Source organism: Peromyscus leucopus, chromosome 8b (assembly GCF_004664715.2).
Source record: "Peromyscus leucopus breed LL Stock chromosome 8b, UCI_PerLeu_2.1, whole genome shotgun sequence".
Lineage (NCBI taxonomy): Eukaryota > Metazoa > Chordata > Mammalia > Rodentia > Cricetidae > Peromyscus > Peromyscus leucopus.
This window is the reverse complement of record NC_051086.1, coordinates 16,110,821-16,136,865: the sequence shown is the minus strand read 5'-3', so window position 1 is coordinate 16,136,865 and position 26,045 is coordinate 16,110,821. Positions and strand designations below refer to the sequence as shown.

The window sequence follows — 26,045 nt, the reverse complement described above, 5'->3', positions numbered from 1 at the left end:
AACTGAGAGCAAATGGATGCTGTTTATTGTGTAGATCCCAATTTCTGGGATGCTATCATAGCAACACAAAAAGGCAATGTTAGAAGCAATGTGAAGTCATAGTTGAAGTGTATTTTCATTGACAAATATTATAAAAATGACTTTCAAAGTATGTTTTTCTTCTTTGAGCTCTTCAGATGATATTAAATGTATCAAGGAACCATAAAAATTAGTCTTGCATTCTTTGGATTCATTGGCTCGATTACATTTTCTTTGTATTCAAGACAAAGAATGTTTCCTTTAAATATAGAAATGTGTCTCTCTCAAGATTATCTACAAATGTTGTGAGATCCACATCCTATTTTGCTGGTTTAGATTCCTAGTCTCCATAAAAGGACACGACTAAGATGTGAGAAAAGTCAGGTGAATGTCCTGAATGGAATTGAATTAAAATTAATTTCACACCCCATATGAAACTAAGTTGAAGTGCGAAAATGGTAGAAAAATAGCCGATAGTGTTATTATTGCCTTATGGGATTTTAGAATTCTCAAAGTTGATTCTCACAGCAAACTTCCTCCATGATTTCAGCAAGGCTCTGAATATAGATGCATCTGTAGACCAATTGTTATTTCATTTTTATATAATGATGTGGAATGGGGAATGTTCAACATGCAAAGGAACAACTTATAAAGTGAGAGAGCTGAAGTAGATGGATGTTGTAAGCAGATTGCTAATAAAACTATTGGGTTTTTCTATGATCATATTTCTCTAGTCACAGCTTTCTTCTGGTAATATCAAGAAGACTATACTATGCACATATAGGTCTTCTCTCAAGTGAATTTTTGAATCAGCCATTCACATTTATGTAAAATATGGTAGCAAATGGTGGTTGACTTGGAGTATGATGTTTCTGTTCCACTTGCTTAGAATTGAGTAAAGAGCTGTGTCAGCTGCACACATATGGACGAGTAAAGTCTGGGGAAGCTCCACATCATCAAATGAAACAATGAGTAGTGTTCATGATCCCTACACCATCCAGTATTGCATTACTCTCATTTAGTCATACATCTGTTCTAAAGAATTTATATTATTTTCAATGTTGTTTTTGTTTTCCTTTTGTTTTTACAAGATATATGTGTATATGTAAACAAGTACATATAATTCATATGTATATATGATATGATAGATAATAGAGCTCTACATATATATATGCATATATACATATACATATATATGTAATTATTCTTTATTTAAACTGAATATATTCCAAAGATTACTAGTGTTGGTAACTGAATTAAAAGATATGAAAATTTTAAAATAAAGTTATTTACCAATAATTATCCACAAATGTTACAAAGATTGTTATTACTATGGGCAGTATTTGGGAGATGGTGTCAGGCTACTTATTCTTAAGCTACAGAAAGTATCAGTCACTTTTAGATGATTGGAACAAAAAGAAACTACTGCATTTCATATAATGTAACTGGGAGTTTATAGGGGAAAGAGGGATGTTTTATCCACTTTTTTTCTCAAGCTTCTCAAGGATATTATTGCTGGCCACTATCACTCTTTCAGATGTCCATTTCAGACCAAACTCTATCCAAGAATAAAATGGACTCTGGACCTGATATTCAAGGCAGGCTAAATTTCATTTAAAAATTTAAATGCAGATTCCTCCTTGTTCATTGGCCTGCATTGTGATATCAATCCATGCTTAAGTCATATATAGGAACATGATCATATACCTCACCAGGATTCAGCCATGGGGTGGGTTTTTCTGCCAACATATTCTGTATTAAAGGCATATATTTAGAATAATTTGGAGGACCACAGAATCAGTGATTCTTAGTAATAATTAGGAAATTGATCATAGCTAAGCAACCAGCCCTTTCTATCAGAGGTATTTTGATATCAATCTGAAGAGCATAATGGTATCACATTATTGTTTTAATATGCAATTCCTTGATTACTATTGTGGGTGATTCTTTATTTTGTATATTTATTGGCCATTTGCAATTCATTGTCTGTTAGAAATCTGTTTGTATTCCTTTTCTTATCCTGTAAGAGAAACTATTGGCAGAATAATTTAAAGAGTTGTATCAAATGCATTAAACATTGCACTTTTGAGTTAAGAATATGAATTTTTCTTAGATTACTTTCATATATTAAAATTTCTGTACTTACCAACTCTATGGATTTTTAATTAATTAATTAATTAATTTGTTTGTTTGTTTGTATATGTGTGTGTTCTGTAGGTGTTCAGATACTTGTGAAAGCAAAAAAAAAGGGGTGCTGGATTTGATGAAGCTGGAGTTACAGGCTATGGGTATCAGTTGTGGGAACCAATGAAGATAAATGCACTAAAATACTGTGCAAGTAGGTATATAATATATAAAGCATATGCTTGTTATTGAACAAGCACATTAAAAACTACAATGAAATGTGTAATATTAAGAAATGAAGTATAATTCAAAACTTGAGTAACTGCATGTATCCATTAAACTTTTTTATATTTGCTAGAGAGTTAGTATATAACACCCCATTAAATATGGCAGCAAATACCTAACAAATATTTCACAAGTAGGTGCCCTTCCAAAGTATATCTGTGTAATTTCAGGCAAAGTCTATAGATTTCCAAATGTAATTAGCACATAAAAAACTTGTTTGTGGTTCTGATAATCTTAAAAGCTCCCCTATTTAGTACATGGAAGCTGTGCTCTGATCAAATTAGAAAAAAAAGTTATTTTTTTAACATCTAGTTCTTCAAGGTATAACTCAAACACGCATGAAGGGTAAAGGAGAGTTAGAGGAAGGGAAACATGCCTTAGATGACAAAGATTCTGAAGTAATTCCTTTTAATAGCATGGAGTCATGCTTTAGGGGACAGTCCTTGATATCAAGATGATCTATTTTCCAGATGAAGTCCTACTACTTATTAGTTATATTATCTTGACAATGCAAATGACTTGATATTACTCCATATTCCAAGACATTTTTCTGAACAATAAGATAATGTGTGTGAAGTAGCTGGCCTAGGGCTTAGCATAAAGCATCCTTTAGTGATCTGTAGGGTCCACCCCAGTCCTTCTTCCTGTACCTATAAACCTGTTCTCAAACAGAAAATTAACTTTTACACATGCTGGGCCAATTAACCTCCCTCTCAGAAGTCAATTTTTTAAGATACAGAGAAATAAAATGAAAGAAATCTGAAAGAATCACATCAAAGTCAGGATATAGACCTGATTATGTGGTTTTAGGATGTGGGCATGATTAATTTCTTTTCCACTTAGTTGTTCAAGTGTGTATGTCCAGAAGTTGTGTGAAGAGTGACTAGTTTTTGTTCTAGGAAAGTTAGCTTAAGTAACCTCCTGCAGCTTGTAATGGGGAAAAAAAATCTCCACAGTAGAAGACTGTTGTATGTATCCAGTTGTTGTATGAAAGTTCAACAACCCATTCCTTTTTACAAGTTACAGATGAAAGAACATTTTCATAAATATGTCATTAAGGCCACAGTCTCTCTCTCTCTCTCTCTCTCTCTCTCTCTCTCTCTCTCTCTCTCTCTCTCTCTGCCTCTCTCTCTCTGCTTCTCTCTCTCTCTCTCTCTCTCTCTCTCTCTGCCTCTCTCTCTCTGCTTCTCTCTCTCTCTCTCTCTCTCTCTCTCTCTCTCTCTCTCTCTCTCTGTCTTTCTCTCTCTCTGCCTCTCCCTGTCTCTCTGTCTCTCTCCCCATATACATACACACACATATACACACATGTGGGTGTTTGTGTTTGTTTGTGTATTTTGTGTGTGAATCTGAGTGCTGAGAAGAGAATGAGTTCTTAGGCTGTAGTGGAATTCTTTTATCAATTCCCTACCAATACCAAGGAAAATCTCAGAAGAAGAGAGGGGAAGAATGGAAGAGCTGAAGAATGGGAAGGAATGCTGTGAAATTCTGTCTTCTGGACATAATATGGCTGTTAAGCTAATAGATTCATGCCAGCTGTGGTTACCTGAATAACACCTACACAAGATCTAGCCAGCCAAAATTCCTCCATAGTTGGGAGATATGATCTCTGAGCCCTAAACTCATTAACAAGGAATTACTGGCAGTTGATAACTTCTGGAGAAGGGAATGTCATTCTTTATTGAAAATATAACCAATGGTAGGTTTCCCATGCTCCAGCAAATGGCTCCACATACACATACAAATAGCACTGGTGCCTCCCTCCTTTATTAGTTATCCAGTATCTAGAAGTCAGTCCTAAAATGATATGAAATGTACAAGTAACATTGTATGAAATAAGAACATTATATTTATATATTTAGGTGTGTGTGTATATGTGTGTGTGTGTGTGTGAGAGAGAGAGAGAGAGAGAGAGAGAGAGAGAGAGAGAGAGAGAATTAATGAAATAATGAAAAAGAGTCTATGAATTTGAAAGAGATCAAACTCTTCAAAGGTAAAGGAGAAATGATGTAATCCTATTTTTATATCAAAATATTTTAAAAATTAAAAAGAAGAAAACATGACCTTAAGAGAGGAGTGTTGGGAAGATATTTACAAAATTCATGTGGGGAAAACAGGAATGCTCAGGAATCAATCTCATTGCTTACATGTATGAAAATTAAAATAATATATGAATAAATAAAATTGAAAAAATATAGATTAGATTGTTTAATATATTGCACACTATACATATTGCAATGTTACTATTGCATGAGGGGAGAGGGGGAGAGCGAGAGCGAGAGCGAGAGCGAGAGCGAGAGCGAGAGAGAGAGAGAGAGAGAGAGAGAGAGAGAGAGAGAAAGAAAGTCCCCAAATCCTAATACCATCACACTGTGAGTTCAGGCTTCAGTAGATTTATTTCATAAGTATTTGGGCTGTAACATTCCATCCCCTGCCTGCTGAAGAGCCATGTCTATCTCATTTGAAAAATATATGCACTGCATCCCAATAATCTCAGAAGGCTTACCTCATCTAGCATCAATTTTAAAATCTCTTGCTAGGGGATGACTTAAATCAGACACCGTCTGACACAGGTATGATTCACACTGATACAAAGGTCCCCTCCAGATAGAAACTTTTGAAAGCAAGTAACTTATGAGCTTCCAAAATCCTAGGGGCATACACTATGATTTATCTCTAAAACCAACACTTTGAACAGAGAAAACAGCACCCCTGAATTTTCTATAACCACAAGAAATTAAAGAATGTTGTATCGAGCATAGGCTGGAGCGATTGCAGAACCTTTCCTTATTCTGAGCCCCAGCTCAAGAAGAGTACAGTCTTGGATCTCTCAGTAAGCAGAGCAGATTAACACGCCAAAAGCAAATACATTAGCTCTTAAACCAAAAGACCTCCTGACTGAAAGAGGGGCCAGCAGCAGCAATTTATCCTCCATCTTCCAGAGGATCTTCAATTCATCATTTCACCAAACGTCTTGAAACTTCACTGGTGTTAAGACAACTGTGTGGGCTCAAATTACTCAAGGTCAGAGAATCTGAGCTTGCTTTCCCCAGCAAGGTTGCATAATGGGATGATTTGGCCACAGGCATGGTTACCAGGTATTTTGAAGGGTCTACACTTGGCTGTACATTGTGCTTTGATCTTGCAAGGAGGAGGTCTTTTGCCTCTCCCTCTGGCATTGTATAAAAAGCCCTTTGGAATAAACCTCAGGGTGACTGGGTATTGATCCAGGGCACTCTGGAAGCCATTCTGTGTCTCTGTCTTTCTTATTGTCTCTTTCTATCTTTCTATCATTTCCTCATTTTTCTCTTCTTTCCCTGAAGTACCCTTGGACAGGTTGGAGCTTGACTCCAGCAGACTTCCACAGAGAACGGTAAACTTCTGTTTTATTTACCTTCACTTTCTGGCATGCTGCCACCTTACAAATTTGTAGACTAGTTGCAAATGTCTGGTAACTAGATCCAGTAAGTGTAACCTTTTCCATATAATGGACACCATAGTAACCTGGAGAGAGAGGAGATGAACTAAGTTATGACATGAGGCTGCGGGGAGGGGGTGTTGATGTACCTTTAAGGGCTATAATTATTCTTGTCTTAACGTGGGACTGTGCATATGATTTCTAAAAGCTCAAACCTGAGGATGTAGGATGATTTTTCTCTTTCAGAACACACAGAGAAATGCTCATGTTATTTATCTAGCCCAGAATCTGGGAATTCAAACCTCTGAGCTCATCCCCGTCACCACTTTAATGATGACGGTAGGAACACAGAGCCTACTACCTTACCATTTTTACTTTTTCCCATATTTTTGGGGTCCTAGTGAGTCACTTTACTACTTCCCTATAACAAGTGACAAGTTAAGTATAACTGTCTGTACTTACTAATATTAAATTATGATTTTCAGGTTCTTTTGGTCCAATGTTCCCAGTTATGTGGTAATCATTGCTTCTACAGATTATGTAGCTGAGGTCAGGGAGAGTGATACTGAAGTATTTTTCACAATTAACAATGTATTTACCTCCAGTAATATGTAATCAAATGAACTGAGAGAATGAAGGAGGAGATCTATTCAGTTCCTGAAATAGTCAATGCTGCGGGCCGCAGGAATATATCATAAGAACTCAGCTGGTTATGGCAAAGTCACTACCTGGAGGGATCATGGAATTCCTCCAGAGGAAGCCAAATCCCAAGGAGTTTTTGGTGTTACTTGGCTTGTTATATATCAGCTGTCTTCTGTTATGAAAATCATGTGTGCCTTCATAGCTTTCCCAATTGACTTTCCCCTAAGAAGGACTAACAGTGTAGACTGAGCACTCTCTGGACATACACATTCCAGGTATTTGGAGAACAGCCTCAGGAAAGGCTTTCTCTGGAATCAGATTATCTCCCTTAGCCACTTTTAAGGACTACAGGAAACACCACCCAGGTGGGTGCCCAACTTCCGAGGACTAACAATGATAACAGCCCACATGCAAGTCTCCTGACTTATGGTAAATTCCACAAGGGGACACCGCCTAGGAGAGGTGGACATTAAGTAATAGCTTTACACAATTTTGCTCGGACCCTCCATTTATATACCGGGACTTCCAGGGTATAAAAAAGAGAAGAGAAAAGAGAATGGAAGAACTAGATGGGTAAGAACTTGAGAGGAACAAACTGAGATGGGAACGAAGTAGATTGAAGGGCTACAAGAGAGTACTAGAGGAACGAGATGGAAGAGGAGGAAGAGCCAGATAGGGAAGAACAAGATGAAGTAGAATGAGAAGAGGAGAGAGGAGATGGGAGAGAAGATGATATGGGAAGGAACAAGATGGATGAGAACCTAGAAGGGGCAGAACTAGATGAAGGAACTAAGATAGAACATAGAGGGGATCGCAGACAAGTGTAGAGAGAAATCAGGCTAAAGATGACCTAAATATGAGAGCAGAATATAAGCTTGTAACTGACACAGAATAATAAAGTATATGGACTAAGGAGTTTCGTGTACATAGACTCATTTCTTCTCATCAAAGATTAATTATCAGCTGGTTGTAGATTCTTCCCGGACCCTGGGAGGGGACTATTGAGGGGCGGGACCCCCTTAGTCCCCGATAAGTCAAGCCTTAAAAAAACAAAACATAAGACTTCAAAATAAAAGTAGATACAATCTTTGTACTTGAGGATTTTACATGTAAGATGGGAAGATGACAACTTTCATTGATATATTAACTATGTCTTACAAGCATTTAAGCGTATTTAAGTTTCTCATACCTATATTTATATGGACACATATGTACAAGCATACAAGTATGCATTTCTTTTATCAGATATAGGATTTTTTTTAGTAGTTACAAAATTTTAAAGTTTTTTGATATTACTTTCTTTTTAAACAAACACAATTTCTTTATTGAATCTTTGGGAATTTCACATCATGAACCCCAATTCTGCTTACCTCCCACCCTCTCCATATCCTCCCCTTCTCCCTGCAGTGGCATCCGAAAATGGAAATTAAAAAGAAAAATCAAACTAAACCAAACCAAACCAAACCAAGCAAACACAAAGAGAAAAACAAACAAATAAAAAACTGAAATAACAAAACAAAACAAAACAAAACAACAACAAAATGACCTTCACTCCTCCATCTTTCATACCTCTCCAAAACCTCTTCTTCCATCCTGGTGGCATTAGGAGCCACGATGTGTCACACAGTACACCCTTTTGTCCAACCAGCTTTACTTGCAAATGTTCATTGTAATGAATCACTGGTCTGTTTCAAGGTCTCTGGTTTCTGGTTCACTATCATGACTGGATCCTCACCAAAACTTCTCTTGGATATCCTACAGCTGCCCCAAGTCATGAAAATCCAGCGGACCAGACCCTTTACAAACTCCAGCAGTTCCTAGATGGGATAGAAGTTAGAGTGGGCCAACCCCAGGCCTGGCTGTGGGTCTGCTTGGTAGTTGAGCTGGGCAGTCCAGGCCACTAGGGCCACCTGCCCCCACCCTCAGGCGAGGGGTGGAGCAAACTCCCCTATGCCCAAGCCAACATGGTCAGCTCTCCCCAACCTGTGGTGAGGGGAGGGTCACGGCTTTCCCATGAGGGTCAGGGCCAGCTCTCTTGGTACAGCGTCCAACAAGAGGCAGGACCAGCTATCCCGGGGTCAGTGAAGGGTAGGGCTGGCTTAGTGTGGCCTTTCGATTCTATCATGAATGGTTTTCATGGCCCTATGAGGCAACACCGGCCACATACATCAACACAGACCCCAGTTGCAGCAAGACCATGAAGCTAGACATGCCTCTTGGCAGAGGCTTGATCCCAGACAATATCCTGGCTCTGGGTGGAAGGACAGGCCACTCAGATCAGAATGGCTCAGGTGGTGGTATGGCTTAGCGACATGTACAAGGCCACAAGTTTCGGCCCTGGCTCCAGCCTTCAGTGTAACCTTTGTTGGCAACAGAGACCACGGCTGTGGTGGGACTAGGTTGATACTACTTAAAATTGGCATAGACTGAATGTTTTTAGTTCAGATGAAAAGTCATTTGCTCCAGGGTTCTCTAAATGTTTACTTTTTTCCTATGTACAGTTGGATATGAGTGGGGTACGGGGTGGGGAGGGCAGATAGCTACATACAGGAAATTCAATTTTATCTGCCAAGGATTGAAGGAGTCCTACTAGAGGAAAGTTTTAACTTATAAGGGAAACTTGGCCTCATTCTATGCGTGGAGCATAAGATTATGGAAGATTGAGGATAGCTGTTGGCTCCTAACATGTTTAATGTGTAGTTTCCTGCAAGTAATTAACTATTTCCAGATTTCAAAATTGGTTCTTTTTTTTTTCCTTCTTTCTTTTTTTCTTTTTTTTGGTTTTTCAAGACAGGGTTTCTCTGTGTAGCTTTGTGCCTTTCGTGGAACTCACTCTGTAGCCCAGGCTGGCCTTGAACTCACAGAGATCCGCCTGGCTCTGCCTCACGAGTGCTGGGATTAAAGGTGTGCACCACCACCGCCTGGCTCAAAATTGTTTCTTAATACGTTGAAGTTATTGAAGACTATTGTCTGTTACCAGAATGGTTACTTAGCAAGTAAAGTATGTTATAATTCATTTAAGTATGGTGATATATTTAATAATTTGTATTACTAAATAGTGGTAAAATGGTTCTGAAATTGGCGTGTCAGGTAAATTATAGGAGTACTTGAACTGTCCTTGACAATGTCAAAATTTGTGTCAGCTTTTCATATACATTTGGATTCTGTGAGAGTAAAATTAATATAACCCTAATAATGTTAAAGGTATTTAGGCTTAAATGGAAGGTACTGGCCATTTGTAAAGACAGTAGATATGGGTGGGTGGTTACTACCTATTGGTTGTACTTTACAATTCCAAATTGCTACCAAAACAGGAGCTAAGAATCCATTATATATTATAACAGTTCTTTGATTTTATATATATATATATATGTATATGTATATATATATGTATTTTCTTTTCAGAGATCTGCATGTAATTTATACATTTTGAAATTACAAAAATCAAATTAAAAGTTTTAAAGGTTATATGTCTATAACAAGATTCAAATGTGAAATATAAACATGTATACACAATAAACTAATTATGCAAGATCTATATAAATACGTTATTAGAACAATACAACAAGGAGCTCTTACTGCTGTCAAAGGGCTAATTATGTACTCCACATGATTAAAATATTCTTTTCCTACGCCTTCTTCCCTTCCAAAGTGAAGACTTGATCAGATAGTTGCTAAAGTCAATTTTGGATGTAAAATTATATTCAACATTTTTTCAATGAATTCTCAACTATACATTGATTCATTGAAATTTGTAAAGGTATAAAAATTCTTAAAGCACCTAATTCTGTGGGCAAACTCTAGAAATTTCAAAAAGTGTTACTTGGCATTATAATCAATATTAAAATCTCATAATAATTCATAAAAATTTGTTAAGGTCAACAATTATTTTACCTTAAATATTTTTGCTTAAAATGTATATAAATAAATTTGATAATTAAGTAGCATACTCATAAATATGGTCAGGCTATGAGAGGAAAAATATAGTTTATACATAACTGTGCTTCCCAGCATCTAGTTGGTGGTGTGACACTGTGTTGTTTACTGGATGAATCAATAAATGAATGATTTGCTAAAATGAGTTAATAGTATATCATTACATGTAACCATCTGGAGAATTAAGTTCTAAAATAACTTTTTGAGTCTACTTGAGCACAAAGTGTCAACTTTATCACTTGGTGAAGTCTGATAATACTATAAATCTAAGCACTAGCCTCAAATGAATATTGATGATGGTAATTGCCCTTGGTTTCTTTAATGAGACTTTGGACTCAAATATGATACACAAGGTCACTTGGATTTCATGTGTTCCTCTGATGACTAATCTTCATCATCAGTTTGACTGTGATTGGGATCTGATCTCCTAGGGGACATATTTTCATATATGAGGGATTTTGCAGGGAGATTTTTACTAAGAATTGAAGCCTCACCCTGAATATGGGTAGCACAGTGTGGACTGGAGCCTCAGAGTAGGTAAAAAGGGAAAGAGAAAGGAGGCACTGAACAGGACATCAGTTTTCATCTTAATCGTGGATTCATTGTGACTAGCCATCTCATGTTGCCATCACCCTGTGTTCCCTACCATGATGGATTGTGCTCCTCTGAACTTTGAGATAAAATAAATGCTTCCTGGGGAAAGAGATCAATCAGTAGTTAAGAACACATACTGTGATTGCAGAGGACCTGAGTTTGTTTCCCAGCACCCACAAGGTGCCTAACAATCACCTGTAACTACAGTCCCAGGGGAATAGACTCCTTCTAGTCCTCACCAACATGTGCACACATAAGGTGCATATAAATCCATGTAGACACACAGACATACACATGAAATGAAAACCAAACAAACCAAAACAAAAACCTACCACTTTCCCCTTCAATCTATTTTTGTCAGTATTTCATTAGAGAAAGAAGTAAAGAGCACAGTCATCTTATGTAACAACACATAAATTACATAATATTTTGCATTAGCTTTTCAACCTAACCCACGGGAAGATTCTTTAATGTGCAAGTGCTATATGAAACCCAAGGAATGGGGCATAACATAAATAGTAGGATTTGTATGTAAAATTATCAGTCACGTAACTTTTATTCCACAGTCCAAATAACACTAGTCAAAATTTCTACCATCATGAAATGTATGACCAAACCGGGGAAAAATTAAAAAAACAAACCAAAACAAAACACAAGCAATTGTGCAACTATGTAGAGAAAATCATTTTTGTTTCAAATCATAGAAATTTTAAGATGAACTGGACAAGTAGCTTCAGTGGTAGAACACTTTCTTTATTTTTTATTGTATTTTTTATTTTATAATTTAATTTAATTTTACATATCAGCCATGGATTCCCCTGTTCTCCCTCCTCCCACACCCCCCCAGCTCACCCCCCATTCCCATCTTCTCCAGGGCAAGGACTCCCCTGGGGATTCAGCTCAGCCCGGTAGATTCAGTCCAGGTAGGTCCAGTCTCCTCCTCCCAGGCTGAGCAAAGTGTCCCTGCATAGGCCCCAGGTTCCAAACAGCCAGCTCATGCACTGAGGACAGGTACAGGTCCCACTGCTTGGGGGCCTCCCAAACAGTTCAAGCTAATCAACTGTCTCACTTATCCAGAGGACCTGATCCAGTTGGGGGCTCCTCTGCTATTGGTTCATAGTTCATGTGTTTCCACTAGTTTGGCTATTTGTCCCTGTGCTTTTTCCAATCATGGTCTCAACAATTCTCACTCATAAGTAGAATACTTTCTAAACAAAGTCTAGCTCTGAGCTCACTCATGAGCCTAAGAAACCATATTTCTTAATGTGGAGACTTAACTAAATTCATTAGTCAGGGAAGCAAATGTGTTTAAGATGGAATCTGCAGAGTAGGAAATAAATAGCGAGGAGAAGAAGATTATTATGCAGAGACAACAACATGCGTGAAAGCTCAAGGGCTGGGAAATAAAAATGTACTCTGCATACTGTGAAGCACTGCTGTGCTTTGAGTACAGACAGCACTTCTGAAAGTAGCCAGAGATGAAGCTAAATCAGGTGCATGAGGTTAGACCACGCCCTGCTTGCTTAGGTTAGACCACACCCTGTTTGCTTATGTTCCCAGACATCACAGTATTATCACATGCACTTGAACAAACCTTTCTCTGCTTCTAACCTACAAATGCACAGCCTGGAGCTTCTGTGTTTTGAATTAATTTCCTCGTTTTCTTGTTTCTGAATTTGTATGCTTCGATCATTACTTTGAAGCTTTTCATCTTCTAACTACTTATTGCTATAAATTTTCCTCTAAAATCTGTTTTAACTTTGCAACATGAATACTGATATGCTTTGTTTTCATTTCATTTTACATGAAATAAATGCGTCTGACTTTCAACTCTGAACCATGATATCAGAAGGACTTTGCTCTGTACTCAAATATTTTGGAATTTTTTTTTAATTGAGGATAGATTACTCAGTGAATTCTGATATAGTAATCTTATGCCTATTTGAAATTTGCTGATTCTTATTTTATGAATGGCTTAAAGGAATGCATGGTTTGCACTCTATTCTTCAGTTACAGAGTGTGATCTAGAAAAGTCACTGTGTGTGTGTGTCTGTCTGTCTGTCTGTCTGTCTGTCTCCATATTTCTATGCCTCTTTCTCCATCAGGCTTTGTGCCACTCACTTTGAAGCCTTGTTTTCAGTTTCATAAGTTTACGATTTTTATGCCTTCCTGGTTAATCAATTATTTTAACGTTATAAAGATGAACTGTCTCTCACTGTCTTAGCTACTGTTCTCTTGCTGTGCAGAAACACCACAAGCAAGGCAACACTCACAAAAGAAATCATTTTAACTGTAAAAACATAGGTTTTACATTTGCTACAGTTATAGAGGGTTAGTCCATGATCACATGTGGCAGCAAACAATAGAGATGGCACTGGAGCAGTAGCTGGAAGTTTTATATCCTGACTCACAGACAACAGGGAAAGAGAGAAAGAGAGAGAGAGAGAGAGAGAGAGAGAGAGAGAGAGAGAGAGAGAGAGAGAGGAGGGGGAGGGAGGAGGGGGGAGGGGAGGGGAGGGAAGGGGGAGGGGAGGGGGAGGAGAGAGAGAGAGAGAGAGAGAGAGAGAGAGAGAGAGAGAGAGAGAGGAGGGGGAGGGGACGGGAGGGGAGGGGGAGGGAGAGGGAGAGGGAGAGAGGGAGAGAGAAAACCAGGCATGCTGGCATGGGCTTTTGAAACCTTGGAATCCACCCTCTCTGACACATTTCCTCCCACAAAGTCACACTTATTTCAGAAAGGTCACACGTCCCAATTCTTTTAATCCAGTCTCTCTCCTTGGTGACTAAGCATCAAATACATGAGCCTATGGGAGCCTTTCTCACTCATGCCACCTGCACTTGTGATGCTCCTAATATTCATAGATACTTTCATGCAGCATTTAGCTATTATGTATATTTGTGGCATTATAGTCCTCTTATATTCAGTATTTTCTTTTTAAATATCTTTTTTTCATGTATGAATCATCTGCTTGCATGCATGTCTGTGGATCACATGACAGCCTGGTGCCCATAGAGACCAGAGAAGTGTGTGAATTCCACTGGAACTGGAGTTACAGAGAGTTGTGAGCTACCATGTGGGCACTGGGAATCTCAGGAGGAACAATGGTGCTCTTAGCCACTGAGCCACCTGTTAAACACTGTATTCAGCATTTTCTGGTTGTTTTGCCTTTATTCAATTATTTTTAGATTAGATTTTTAATTTAATGATATTTAGATATATCGTTTATTGTGGTGTTTAAAGATGAGAATTTTCATCTCTGTCTTCTTGTCAAAGTCTATTTACAGACATGCTGTTTTCTCTTCAAAGGATATGCAGGAAATGTGTCACACTATAATTTTATTTAACTCAATGTCTAGGCTTCTTTGTGATGCTGTTGCTTGCATATATTTTATGTGCATGTCTGTTATAAACTACAAAATACACAGCAATGTTTTTGTTTGCATTGTAGGGTTGGAGTTTTTATTGTAAAAACATAGCAAACTGAGTTTTAGGGAAATTCTGTTGAACTATATTACATTTTCTGTTATGTTAAGTATTTCTAGAGTTACTCTTTATGGATCTGTGTTTTTAATCTGGCAGTTCTCTCAGCATGAGGTCCTTAGAATTAGTTTTAGTTCAGCTACACTGGTGACAAGATCTCCCAGCCTTCACTTATCTAGAAAAAAATGTTTTTATTTTTCTTTAATTTATGAACAGTTTACCAAATTGTATGTGTGTGTCCCATTTTAGTCATTTAAGCATGTCATTGCTGTGTCTCGGCCACAATTAAAAAAAAATCCTTCATTTTTTGAGAATGTCATACATGTATACAATGGAATATAATCATATCTACTTCTGTTCCCACATTTCAAATCCCCTCATGTCCCTCTCAAAGCCTCCCCCAATTTATGTCTTTTTATTTTAGTGTGATGCATGTAGTCTAGTTAGTTCCATGCTTTGTGCTCAACATCCCTTCCTGAAGTGCTATGGGCATTGTATAGTTGCTGGGGGAGGAAGATTATTCCTTTTTGAGTCTGTAGTTACTGGTAGGTTTCCAAGACTCCAGTGGGGAGCTGCAGTCATTTTTGATATGTCACCCATCATCATATTGCAGAGCTGTAATGTCGTGGTTAACATTTTATATTTTATATGTGTGACTACAAAGATTTTTTTCATTATGTTTACACTGCTTGGAATCGCTGTGTTTTGTGAATCCATATGTTAATATTTCTGGCTAGTTTGGGGAATTTGCAGCCACTATTGCCTTCAATATGTGTCTGCCTAATTTCCTCTGCTTCATCTCCAGCACTTCATAGGAAGCTTGCTATTCACTCACCATTCCTGGGGCCCTTATACTCTTATTTGCAGTATTTTTTTTCTAGTGTTTCTATAAAGTACATTTTTCATTGATCTTGTTTCATTCTCTTTAGTGTTTCTCAATCACTTCCTCTGTTATCCCTGCCCCCATTGTCTATCTGCTACTATGTATATTTCTCTTTCCACGCACTGAAAAGTTTAGTTACAGATATTCTCTTTTATCCTCTTCAAACAATTTCTCCTTTCTGCTGGGATTCTGTGCCATTCATTCATTTGTCCATATAAACATTTGTAGCTAGAGTTTTCCTGGTCCTGTCTGGCCCACAGTCAGGACAAATCTCTCTCACCCGCCAGTTCCACAGCCCCTCAGACCCAACCAAGTAAACACACAGAGACTTATATTGCTTACAAACTGTATGGCCATGGCAGGCTTCTTGTTATCTAGTTCTTCTATCTTAAATTAACCCATTTCTATTAATCTATACTTTCCCATATGGCTTGTGGCTTACCGGTACTTTACATCCTGCTTCTCATCTTGGTGGATGGCAACATCTCCTGGCTCAGCCTTCCTGTTCCCAGAATTCTCTGCTTGTCCTGCCTATACTTCTTGCCTGGCTACTGGCCAATCAGCATTTTATTTATATAGAGTGATATCCACAACAAACATATGACCATAGTTTTCATTAAGTCTTTGAATTAGTTTTTATGGTTGAATGGAGGTTATTATCTGCTAATTGCAAAATTTAGGACATCTCACATTTATCTGCTTCTATAAACTGTAATTGCAATTGCTATGTCTTAATGCTCTGTACTGTGTACAGCTTATGATTTTACCATGTATCAGATGTCATACATAATGCGTGAAGAAGATTCTGGTATGTAGTGTTTCTCTGAAGAATGATGGTTTTTGATGTAATAAGTGTTAAATTATTTACCAGTCACCATAAGCTAGTGGAGAATATACTCTGCACCATTTTCAAGTGGGTCAGTGTCAGTTTTGTTGTTACCCTCATAACAAATCAGTACTTCATTAGAACACAGATAGACCATGGTCCCAGAATTCGAGTGAACTGTGAGGTGCTGATGGAGAAGCTTCATTTGTCGGGGTTCAGTTGCCAGACTTCATGGCAGAAAATGGTAGCTGATATGGATGCTACTTCTTCAATCTTTCAGTTTGCATTCTCTGGGCTCTTTAACGCCCTTAACTTCTCATACAGAAACATTGAGGGGGAGGTTCCCTTGACATGTGAAATATTATCTTTCTGTTTTCACATTCTGATTTCCTTGTCAATGTGTGCTTTTGTGTGAGTCCTCTGAGACCTATCAATGAGATTCTACTGTATCTAGCCATGCTGAATTTCTGGGGTTGAAGAGTTTTCTTCAATATAGGACTACAAACAAGGAAATCCTAGGAAAAATAGAGAACAGGTGGTAACTTTTTAAGTTTGCCAGAGAAAAGCCACAATCGTAGGCCTAATTCAAGTCTGCTTGCATTCTGCCTTAATTTCTTTATACTTTCACAGAACTTTAGACATTTTTTGATACTTAGTATAGTTGCTTATTTAATATTTCCCAAATAGTTACAAATATTTTCCAAAGAAGGATCATCTACTGAGTTATTGCCAGAACTAAAATCTGTATTGTCATTTCTCATGAGATACTATACAATCCAAATTATAATTTTGAAATTTATATACTCATTTATTCTCTGTGTGTGTGTGCCATAGTACACTTGTGGTAGTCAGAAGACAGTTTTTGGGAAAGGATATCTTTCAGTACTCAGTTCTTCTTGTCTACCTCATCGAGTTTATCTTTCTGGATGCTCCTGCCATTGCACAGCTTGCTCCAGGCTATCTGTCCCCACAAGCTTCTCGGAAATTCTTTTGTCTCTGTCTTATTTCCTGTTACAAATGCCTGGAATACAGAGGGCACCATTGCATTTGGCTTTTGAAGTGGGATTCCAAGGAGCATCCTCAGATCATCAGGCTTGTACCAAGAGCACCTTTTTCCTACAGATAGATCGCACTGGCTCACAATATTGAATCTCATAACTTGCTTCTGGAGATAGTAGTGACCACAACAGCAAAACTATTACCACTGCTTTAAATTAAGAATAAAATTGAGCTGGGGCAATGGTGCTACACACCTTTGAGTCCAGCATTTGGGAGGCAGAGGCAGGAGGATCTCTGTGAGTTTGAGGCCAATCTGGTCTACAAAGTCAGTTCCAGGACAGCCAGGGTTACACAGAGAAACCCCATCTCAAAAAAATAAAACAAACAAACAAACAAAATTAATAAAATTTGAAAATTTAATACAAACACTAATGACAGTAGCCATAATCAATAAATACTCTCATTTATTTCAATTCCTTATGGGTGAGAGGATGTGACTGGTAGTTTTCTTCATTCTGCTGTCTATATTTTTCAAAGTTTTAATATAATTTTATCTGCATGTATGTATATACATATACTTATAATTTGCAATAAAATGAGCTTCATTTTTATTAATATAAATAGGTAATATGATTACAAAATGAATTATTAAATCATGTATTTTATAAGTACTAGAGAATAAAATATGTATTGTGGAATATTACTTTAACTATGTAAAGATGTGTTACATTTGTTTCACCTTGTCTGTCTAAGGCACCTGATTGGTATAATAAAGAACTGAATGGCCAATAGCTGGGCAGTAGAGGGATAGACAGGACTGGCAGGCAGAGAGAGTAAGTAGAAGGAGAAATCTAGTCTTGAGAGAGAAGATAATGAGGGAAAAAGAGAGGGAGACACCTGGGGACAGACAACCAGGCATCTGCCAGACAGACAGACATTGAAGAAACAGGAAAAGTTAGAACATACACAATGAAAGAAAGGTAAAAAGCCCTGAGGCAAAATATAGATGAAGAGAAACAGGTTAAATTAAGTTATAAGAGCTAGTGGGACAGGTGATTCAGGAAACCCTGCTACAAATATGAAAATATTAGAAAACATATCAAAATAGCTAAATTCAAGGACTATTCATCAGATAAGAAAATCCATTTAGGTCTACTAATCATAAATAGCACAATACAAATTGTACCCAGACACTAAATATAGCTAAATTTTCTATATGGAGTCTCTTTACATGAAAAAAAAAGAATTATTACTGAAGTAAGTTATCATTTGTGGAGATTATTATGATTGTGCTGAAGGAATTGTGTATGAAAATTTGTGAATGATAACAATCACTCCTGTGGGTTTCATTGTGTGAATGACTAGCTGAATTTACCTGAGAGAGTACTTTGGAATTCCTGAAGGGCCGCATAGGAGAGACGACAGATTCTTTCCACACAGATCTTTACATCATCTCGAAAAAAAATTGCTGGTTAGTGGGCTACCTAAGTATTTGGTTTGGCCACTTAGAATATTCCACAAATTTGTCTTACTTCAATTTCCTCTCGCAATTCTGACTTGAATGAAGTGACAGGTGTATTTCTACAGTCACTCCAGCAGGCATGGTTTCTTATGTCTTAGGGACCCATAACCAGCCTGTCCATTTCATTTATGTCATTTGTTTATTTTTTGGTAGTCATTTAAAAATATGTCTGTAGGCCGTATTCTACAAAACTATGGTCAGATTAGATATAGTCACTAACAGCATGTAATTATAGACTGCCTAGGCTCTTTTAAATTAAAATTATGGCTGTGAGGAGGAACCCTTGTCTTCCTGCTAGAGTTAGGAGTGGGGACCATTTTTCAAAAAAAGGTACTTAAATTTGCCCTATCTTCATAGAAATCACAGTGGAAAAAATCTATTGACCTCATGTGAATGCTGTTATTGTTTTAACTGGATTTTGTCCACATGGCATGAAATAATTATGCTTAAGGGTAGTATCATGCAGGTTTCATTAATGTATCTGCCAGATGGCATCTCCTGAACCCATGTCATTGGCAGAAGCCAACGTTAAATTTTTTTCTGCTTTCTTAAGGTGTAATGTTGAGGGTAATGATGGAACTGGGATCCTGTTATTTTATGTTCAGTTCCCATCCCCTGAACTTCTTGCTCAGATGTCATTTGTAAAGGATGATCTCTATCAGAATAGGTTTTGGTTGAGAGATGATGCACTGGCACTTTCCATGAAGATTTATGGCAATTATCTTACCTGTACTTTTTAGTGAACACCTTCCATGTGAGATGCTAACTCTACAGGAAGTGTGAAGCACTTGACACTTTCTTTCCCAGGATATGAGGGTAGAGACTTCCTGTGTGACTGATTAACTAAGTTGGAATAAGAGAGTTCCTCAGTGTCCTCACAGATCATTTGGTCAAGAAAGAAACACTAGTTAATACAAGATTATTCCAAAACACCTAAAAATAAAATGAAGGAAACAAAGGCCAGAGAACACAGAAGAAATGGGAGTGTCTTGGAACTATTCCATCGCCCGCTGTTTTTGCTCACTGCTACATACAGGCATGAGCAAATCAGGGCGGTATTTTGTGAACCTTACTCAAGCAGATGTCTCCATGCAGCTGTGTTGGTCAGCATTCCAACAGATGGACAGCAGACAAGTGAGGACTAACGTCCTGAGAAGCTCGGGACTTTCCCCATGCCTTATCCTATCAGTGTTTTCTGCTTTCATTCAATTTAAATTCACCAAACCTTTCTCCCAGGATAGTTCACTGGGCACAGCTACTCCTTTCTTACTGCCTGTTGCCCCTCCCCCAATGATGCAATCAGGGTTTAAGATTACATGATTTTAAGATAAGGATTGTTCTCAAATCTGGCAAAACAAACCCTCTCTCTAGTAATTCTGTTTCTGGACATACTGATGCATTTCTTTTTTTAACCCCCCCATGAATGGAAATCCTAGCATGTTGGTACAGGAAAGGGTTAAAAACTGCTGGCAAGAAATCACGCATGTGCTAATTCTTGCTGCAGCCTCACATCTCTTCCACTTTGACCTCAGAGTTAATCTGCAGGAGTTAATCACGAAGAGCCTCTAGTGATTTTTTTTCTATTTCTTTTAAATCACCACACAACAGAACCACACAGAGCACAGCTCCATTTAAAAAGAAAGAAAGAAATGAAAAGAGAGCAAATACATAAACAAAACTAAAAGGACAGACCCCTGGGAGTTCATGTGAACGCACAGGGCATGAATGTGAGCGCCTTTCTATTTCTCTCATTTGCCTCCGTATGCATCTCTGGGTGTACCATCCCCCCCCCCCCGCCTCAATTATATTATCCTCCCAGACTTGGAAGCTGCTGCCTGAGCTAACGCTTTGATGATATCTGCAAGCGTTTGTACTGATCTTTATTTCGGCCCCCTGAATATTAATTTTCGAAGCTGGTAGCAATACATCTCCTGAGTGACGGGACCTACTAGAGGCAGGTGGGGGGAGCCAGCATCAAATCATCAGCATAATAATAATACAAAGGGGAGGGATTCTTCTGCAACCCAGAGGCGAGAGGAAAAAAAAAAGCGATGAGTTCGCCAAATACATGGAGCATTGGAAGCACAGTCTACTCTCCGGTATTTTCACAGAAAATGACGCTGTGGATTCTGCTCCTGCTATCGCTCTACCCGGGGTAAGATGGGCCGTTTTCAGCGTCGTTTATCTCTAGAAAGATGTGGGGGAGAGATAGGGTTGTGGAAGAAGGAAGACCACCCAGATTTGAGACACTCTTTTGGGATTTAGGCTTTATCATTTAGGGAAGAGTGAATATATGGAGTGGGAGAGAGATGGATGAGAGAGGAAGGACATATTGACTTACTTGTTAATGAACTGGGTTTTATTTGTTTATGTTTTGTTTCAGAGCGCTAAAGCTCACCTCATAGACTCTGTGTTCTGGGAATAGCATTTGAATTTGCTGCAATCTGATATCAAGTGGGCTGTGCTCACACGCCGGCATTTGAGGCCATATTGAAGGCATTTGGGTGGGGGTCTGGAGGAGAAAATTACAAATGGGGTCCTGGCAAATACCAGCGTGGTCTGTGTGAAGGAGTATTGGGGGCGGGGGCCGCGCTGTTTCTATTATACACTATAGGCTTCTTTGGTCCTGCACCTGAGCATTCAGTCAGCCAGGTTTTCTATCCAGCCCCATTGACCCGGCAGCTGAATCCCAGATGGGCAAACGCGATTCAGCACCAAGGACAGCGGTCCAGCTGAGGGCCCTGTGGAAAGAGGCTTGTCAAACCTCATACAGTTATCTCTAAATCTACAAAAGACATCCATGTAGTCAGAAGGCCAGTGGGCCAAGGCACAGCACAGGAGCCTGAGTTCCTCACACTGGTTATTACTACTCCCACCATCAGATGGGAGAGGGGATACTGCACATAAGGCAGGGAATGTAGTTCAATGAATGTTTTGGGAGTATATCTGGAAAAAGAGTTGGCCTGGCTGCAGTCTTGAAAACATGCTCAACCAAATGAATGCAATGCCAAAATCGTGAAGCATGCACGAGCGCTTTACAGTCTTCCTGCACAAATAAAGGGGAGGGAGGACCTGTAAAATTCCTGAGCATGACTGCTCCCTGAAATGTATTTCATTTTGATTATTTAGGACTTCTTTGAATTAAGCCTGTGAGAGTAGAATTCCTCCACCAAGCACAGTGTCCCATGCTTCTATCCATGGAAGTAGCTCTCATCACATTATGGTTTCCAACCAGAACAAATGACAGGCAAGAAGTCCACTCTTGCCATAACAGCTCTGTCTGTGTTTCCATTTTGAAACAAAACATTGTAAGAACTACATCTGTGGTTGTGCCATCCCCTACCTCCAATAAAGACATAAATCTATGGAAGATATCAAGACACTACTCCAAAGTTTTCTTGGAAGTTGATGTAGTAGTTGTAATAGAGATAAACTGAACTGTTTGACAGTTTAACTACAAAAAACATTGAATATAGATAGTGTCATTAAAAACCACAAGCTGAAGAAGTGTCCCAGAAGAGGAGAGGAACACTTGCTGGAAAGAGTATCATATGTCACATATCACAGAGTAGAACCATTGAAATATTCTTTTTCTATTCAAAATCATCACATGCTTTCCTATTACACATTCTAAGTAAGTTTGTAAAGTTTGTTTTTGGGAATCAGAGTACTCATAAATAGGACACTTCTTCCTTGTATTTCTACAAACCATGAAACCTGTGGAATTAAATCTAGACCAGACACGGGGGAAATGTATCTTTCCTTCTTATTCCCATTCATTTTAGTAAAGAATTTGCAAATAACTGCTTGAGTATATTCTTATGTATCTCACCTCCAAATAATTGTATGTTACTCCAAAATATTATTTTATTTTAGTTTATGATATGATATTTTAGTATTTAAGATGTATGTGTTGTGAAAATTCTCTGATGGAAATATTTTTTTTGTATGTGTCCTCACAGTAATGATACAGCGAGTAGCCATTGCAGTTTGGTGCAGTGGATGTGATCAGAGTTTCATTTGCTGCAGTTCAGTAGATGATCTATCTAAATGGCTAAGTATGGGTGGAGGAAAAGAGAAAATTTGATTTCTAAAGCTGGTGCGAAGGTGGGGGTTACAAGAAGTCTCTTGAAAAAAATGGAATTCTAAGATTCTGTCTTGTAAGCAATAATAGTAAGAAAAAAGTACTGAACATTGTAGGATTTTTAATGGACTTTATTTTTATCTGTTAAACTCCAAATAAGCTTTTCTTCCTATTAAATGACTAAACTCACCCAATTATCTCCACATAAAAGCAAAATAAATCATAGAACAAGACACTAGAGTAAGCCTATTGAAAGCTTATAGCTATCCTTTGAGTGAGAATTTCACAAACTTGGAATTTGCTCTACTCCTGTGTATCTTGTTTACAACTTGTGAGAATCACTTGGGGACTTACTAAAATGGAAATTCCTAAACCACACGCTGGATGACTCTGAGTCATGAGGCCTGAGTGAAGTCTGAGAATGTTGATTTTAACAAGTTCTCAGAGTTCCTTTAAGAAAAATAGGCATGTTGTCTGTCTATTTAAAAAAGTTTATTTATTGCCCCAGTTAATAGTCATAAATATTTTGTTTCTTACAATTTCATTCACCTTGGCACAGAAAATCAATTCCTCATCCATAAACTTTCTAATTGTATATCAATCAAGTATGCCCATAAATCAAAATTGAAAACTGTAAAGGATGTTACTATATTTATAGCATGTGTAAGAGTTCTTGAAATATTTTATTATATGTACCTGAATAAATATCTATTTACACATTCTATCTACCACAACTGTGCCTATTGGAAAGTATGTTTTAAAACAATTTTTAAAACATTCTGTTACAGAGTTTGAAAAGTAGTAAAATTTTAATATACATCAGAAATAATTGGGTATAGCAGGAAATTGCTGTACAGAAAGAGACATTTTATTTTGATTAGAACAAATTATCTTATACTATATTTAGACTGACAGATAATTATTTTCAAAGTATTAGATTGAGCAGAAACATATTAGATTAAATTTTTGATAATAAATTTCAATTCTTCATTAAAATAATAGTTTTAATATCTTTACTTTATATATTTTATAGATAATTTAATTAAATATTTCTCACTTCTCACCACTCCTTCTAAACCCTCCCATATATTCCTCCTTGCTCTATGTCAAATTTATGTCCTCTTTTGTAATTAATTATTGCCAAATATATATATGTATACACATATTTATTGAGTACCATTTTAATGCCTATATTTATTTTCTCTCCTTAGCTATTGATGGATAAAAAATGTTTCAGATAAAATATTGAGAGCTTTGAAAAATGTTTAATTCCATAATTATATTTTATGCTGACTTTTACTTTTGCAGACCACAACCATAACCATAAAAGAAGATATTTCAATATAACCGACTTGTTGACAGAGTTAATTTCCATGGGCGAGCTTGTTACTCTATATCTTTACAAATGCTTTACTGTGTTTTCTCTAGAAGACTACTTTGTTTTTCATAAGCACACACACAATTGCTTTGATTGTCAACATAGGATTCCAGTTATTCTGCCTTAAACACCTACCTGAAAGGGTAAAATAAGAGGCTGTAAATATGATTCAGAATTTCCAAGAATCCTTTTCCCACCACACTGTAAACCAAATACCTGGATAGCAGGCTAGGATTTCAAAGCTGTTTTCTGTTTTGTTCTTAATGTTTCACTTTGTGTTGCTCAGGCTGGACTACAGGTTAAGCTGTAGGCTGTGCTCCATGCCAGTTGAAAAATTAAGTTTTTGTTTAAATAATTAACCACATAAATGCTTTTCTGATATCCCAGATTCATTTTGAATTTAATCTAAAATAATTAATTCACAAAAATTTGATTCACTGGTAAAACTTATTTAGATATTTTGTAATTTCTACTCAAATTGGTAGGGAGTCAAGACTGATTGTAGGGACATCATTCCTGTGGTTCATATTGTGCTACCCGTCCCATGGTTCCTTGTGGATTATAGCATCTTACTTAGTTTGTCAAGCATGGATGTTTAAAGTTTTAAGTACAGTGTAAATATCTCACAAGTAATCTTGTCAAGCTAACATACTTAGAAGAACAGAGGGTAGATAAGTTGGAACCAATAATGCCACAGGTAATTAGTGATTGATTTAAAATAAAATCGGCTATGTTAAGTGTGCACACATGCTTATGCACTTACTATGTACATGCTACATGTTTACTTATTATTAAGCACACATGTTTTGCTATATGAATCGACAAAGATTCTCATATTGTTACTTCTTATCTGTTGGCCTTAGGCAAAGCACTTTGTCTTTAATTCTATTTCTAGTCTGTCAACCCTGGGTGATAAAGACTCTTTCATCAATCCATAGTGAAGATTAGATATGGTTGGCACACATATATGTAGTTCACTCTATCCACATATATGACAGAAGTAGATTTGAAAGTATGTCTATTTATTTCTGTTTTTGAAGATACCTTATTTTCCTCTAATTCTGTACAACATGCATCATGCTGGGGGTTGTTTCTAGAACATGGACATGCTAAGCACTCACATCCCAGTCAGATGGTTCCTTTTCTTGACATCAACCTGACACAAACAAATAACAACAACAACAGTGACAACAACAACAAAATCATGGAATATTTATCCAAATTGAAATACTGACTGTTTTGACACCTATACTGGTTTAATTTTCGGACTGTTTAATTAAGAACTTTTAATCTGTTTTCTGTGATCAATTTGGTAAAATTTTTTTTTTTGAAAAATCACAAGCACATGCCATTTCAATAAAGCCCAATTGTACTATATCAAATATGACATATTCTAGAAAAGCTTAGCTCCAAATGCCTTTTGGATAAATTACAATTTAATTTAATCTAAATTTTTCTGAGGATTCCTTGAGACCTTAGTATTTACCAATTATATCACCATTAAACGCTATCACATTGTACTCTCTGGTCAGACATGCTTAGACACATCTTGTTATTCACTGGCTTTATACATTTAAGGACATACTAAGTGCAAAGGTCTAAACCCCAAGCTAGAGTTGTATTTGGGAAAATACATTTTCCCTATGGTCATGTATGTTGAAGGCAGGGATAGCTGACTTTGCAATTCTTTGACTATGTAGGAACTACTACTACGGCACATCAACAGTGTTTAAAAAGTCTGTCCTCCATTGAGCAAACTCAGGAAAATTTGCTTAATACTGTTCTTCAGTTTTCTAACAAAATTCTTAGAAAAGTGGATGATGAAAAGATGATATTGAATTAATAACACTGAAGAGTAAAG

The 26,045-nt window shown here is 37.4% G+C and overlaps 1 protein-coding gene across 2 annotated transcripts in view; it reads left to right on the top strand.

Annotated features, from left to right (window-relative positions):
* Nucleotides 1-20,251: 20,251 nt before the first annotated feature.
* Gabrg2 (gamma-aminobutyric acid type A receptor subunit gamma2) overlaps nucleotides 20,252-26,045 on the top strand; it is an 88,696-nt gene continuing 82,902 nt past the window's right edge. For both annotated transcript variants that reach the window (XM_028864290.2, XM_028864289.2), the window contains exon 1: nucleotides 20,252-20,877. In XM_028864290.2, the coding sequence (XP_028720123.1) occupies nucleotides 20,774-20,877 (104 nt within the window). In that variant the 5' untranslated portion in view covers nucleotides 20,252-20,773. The remainder of the gene's footprint in view (nucleotides 20,878-26,045) is intronic.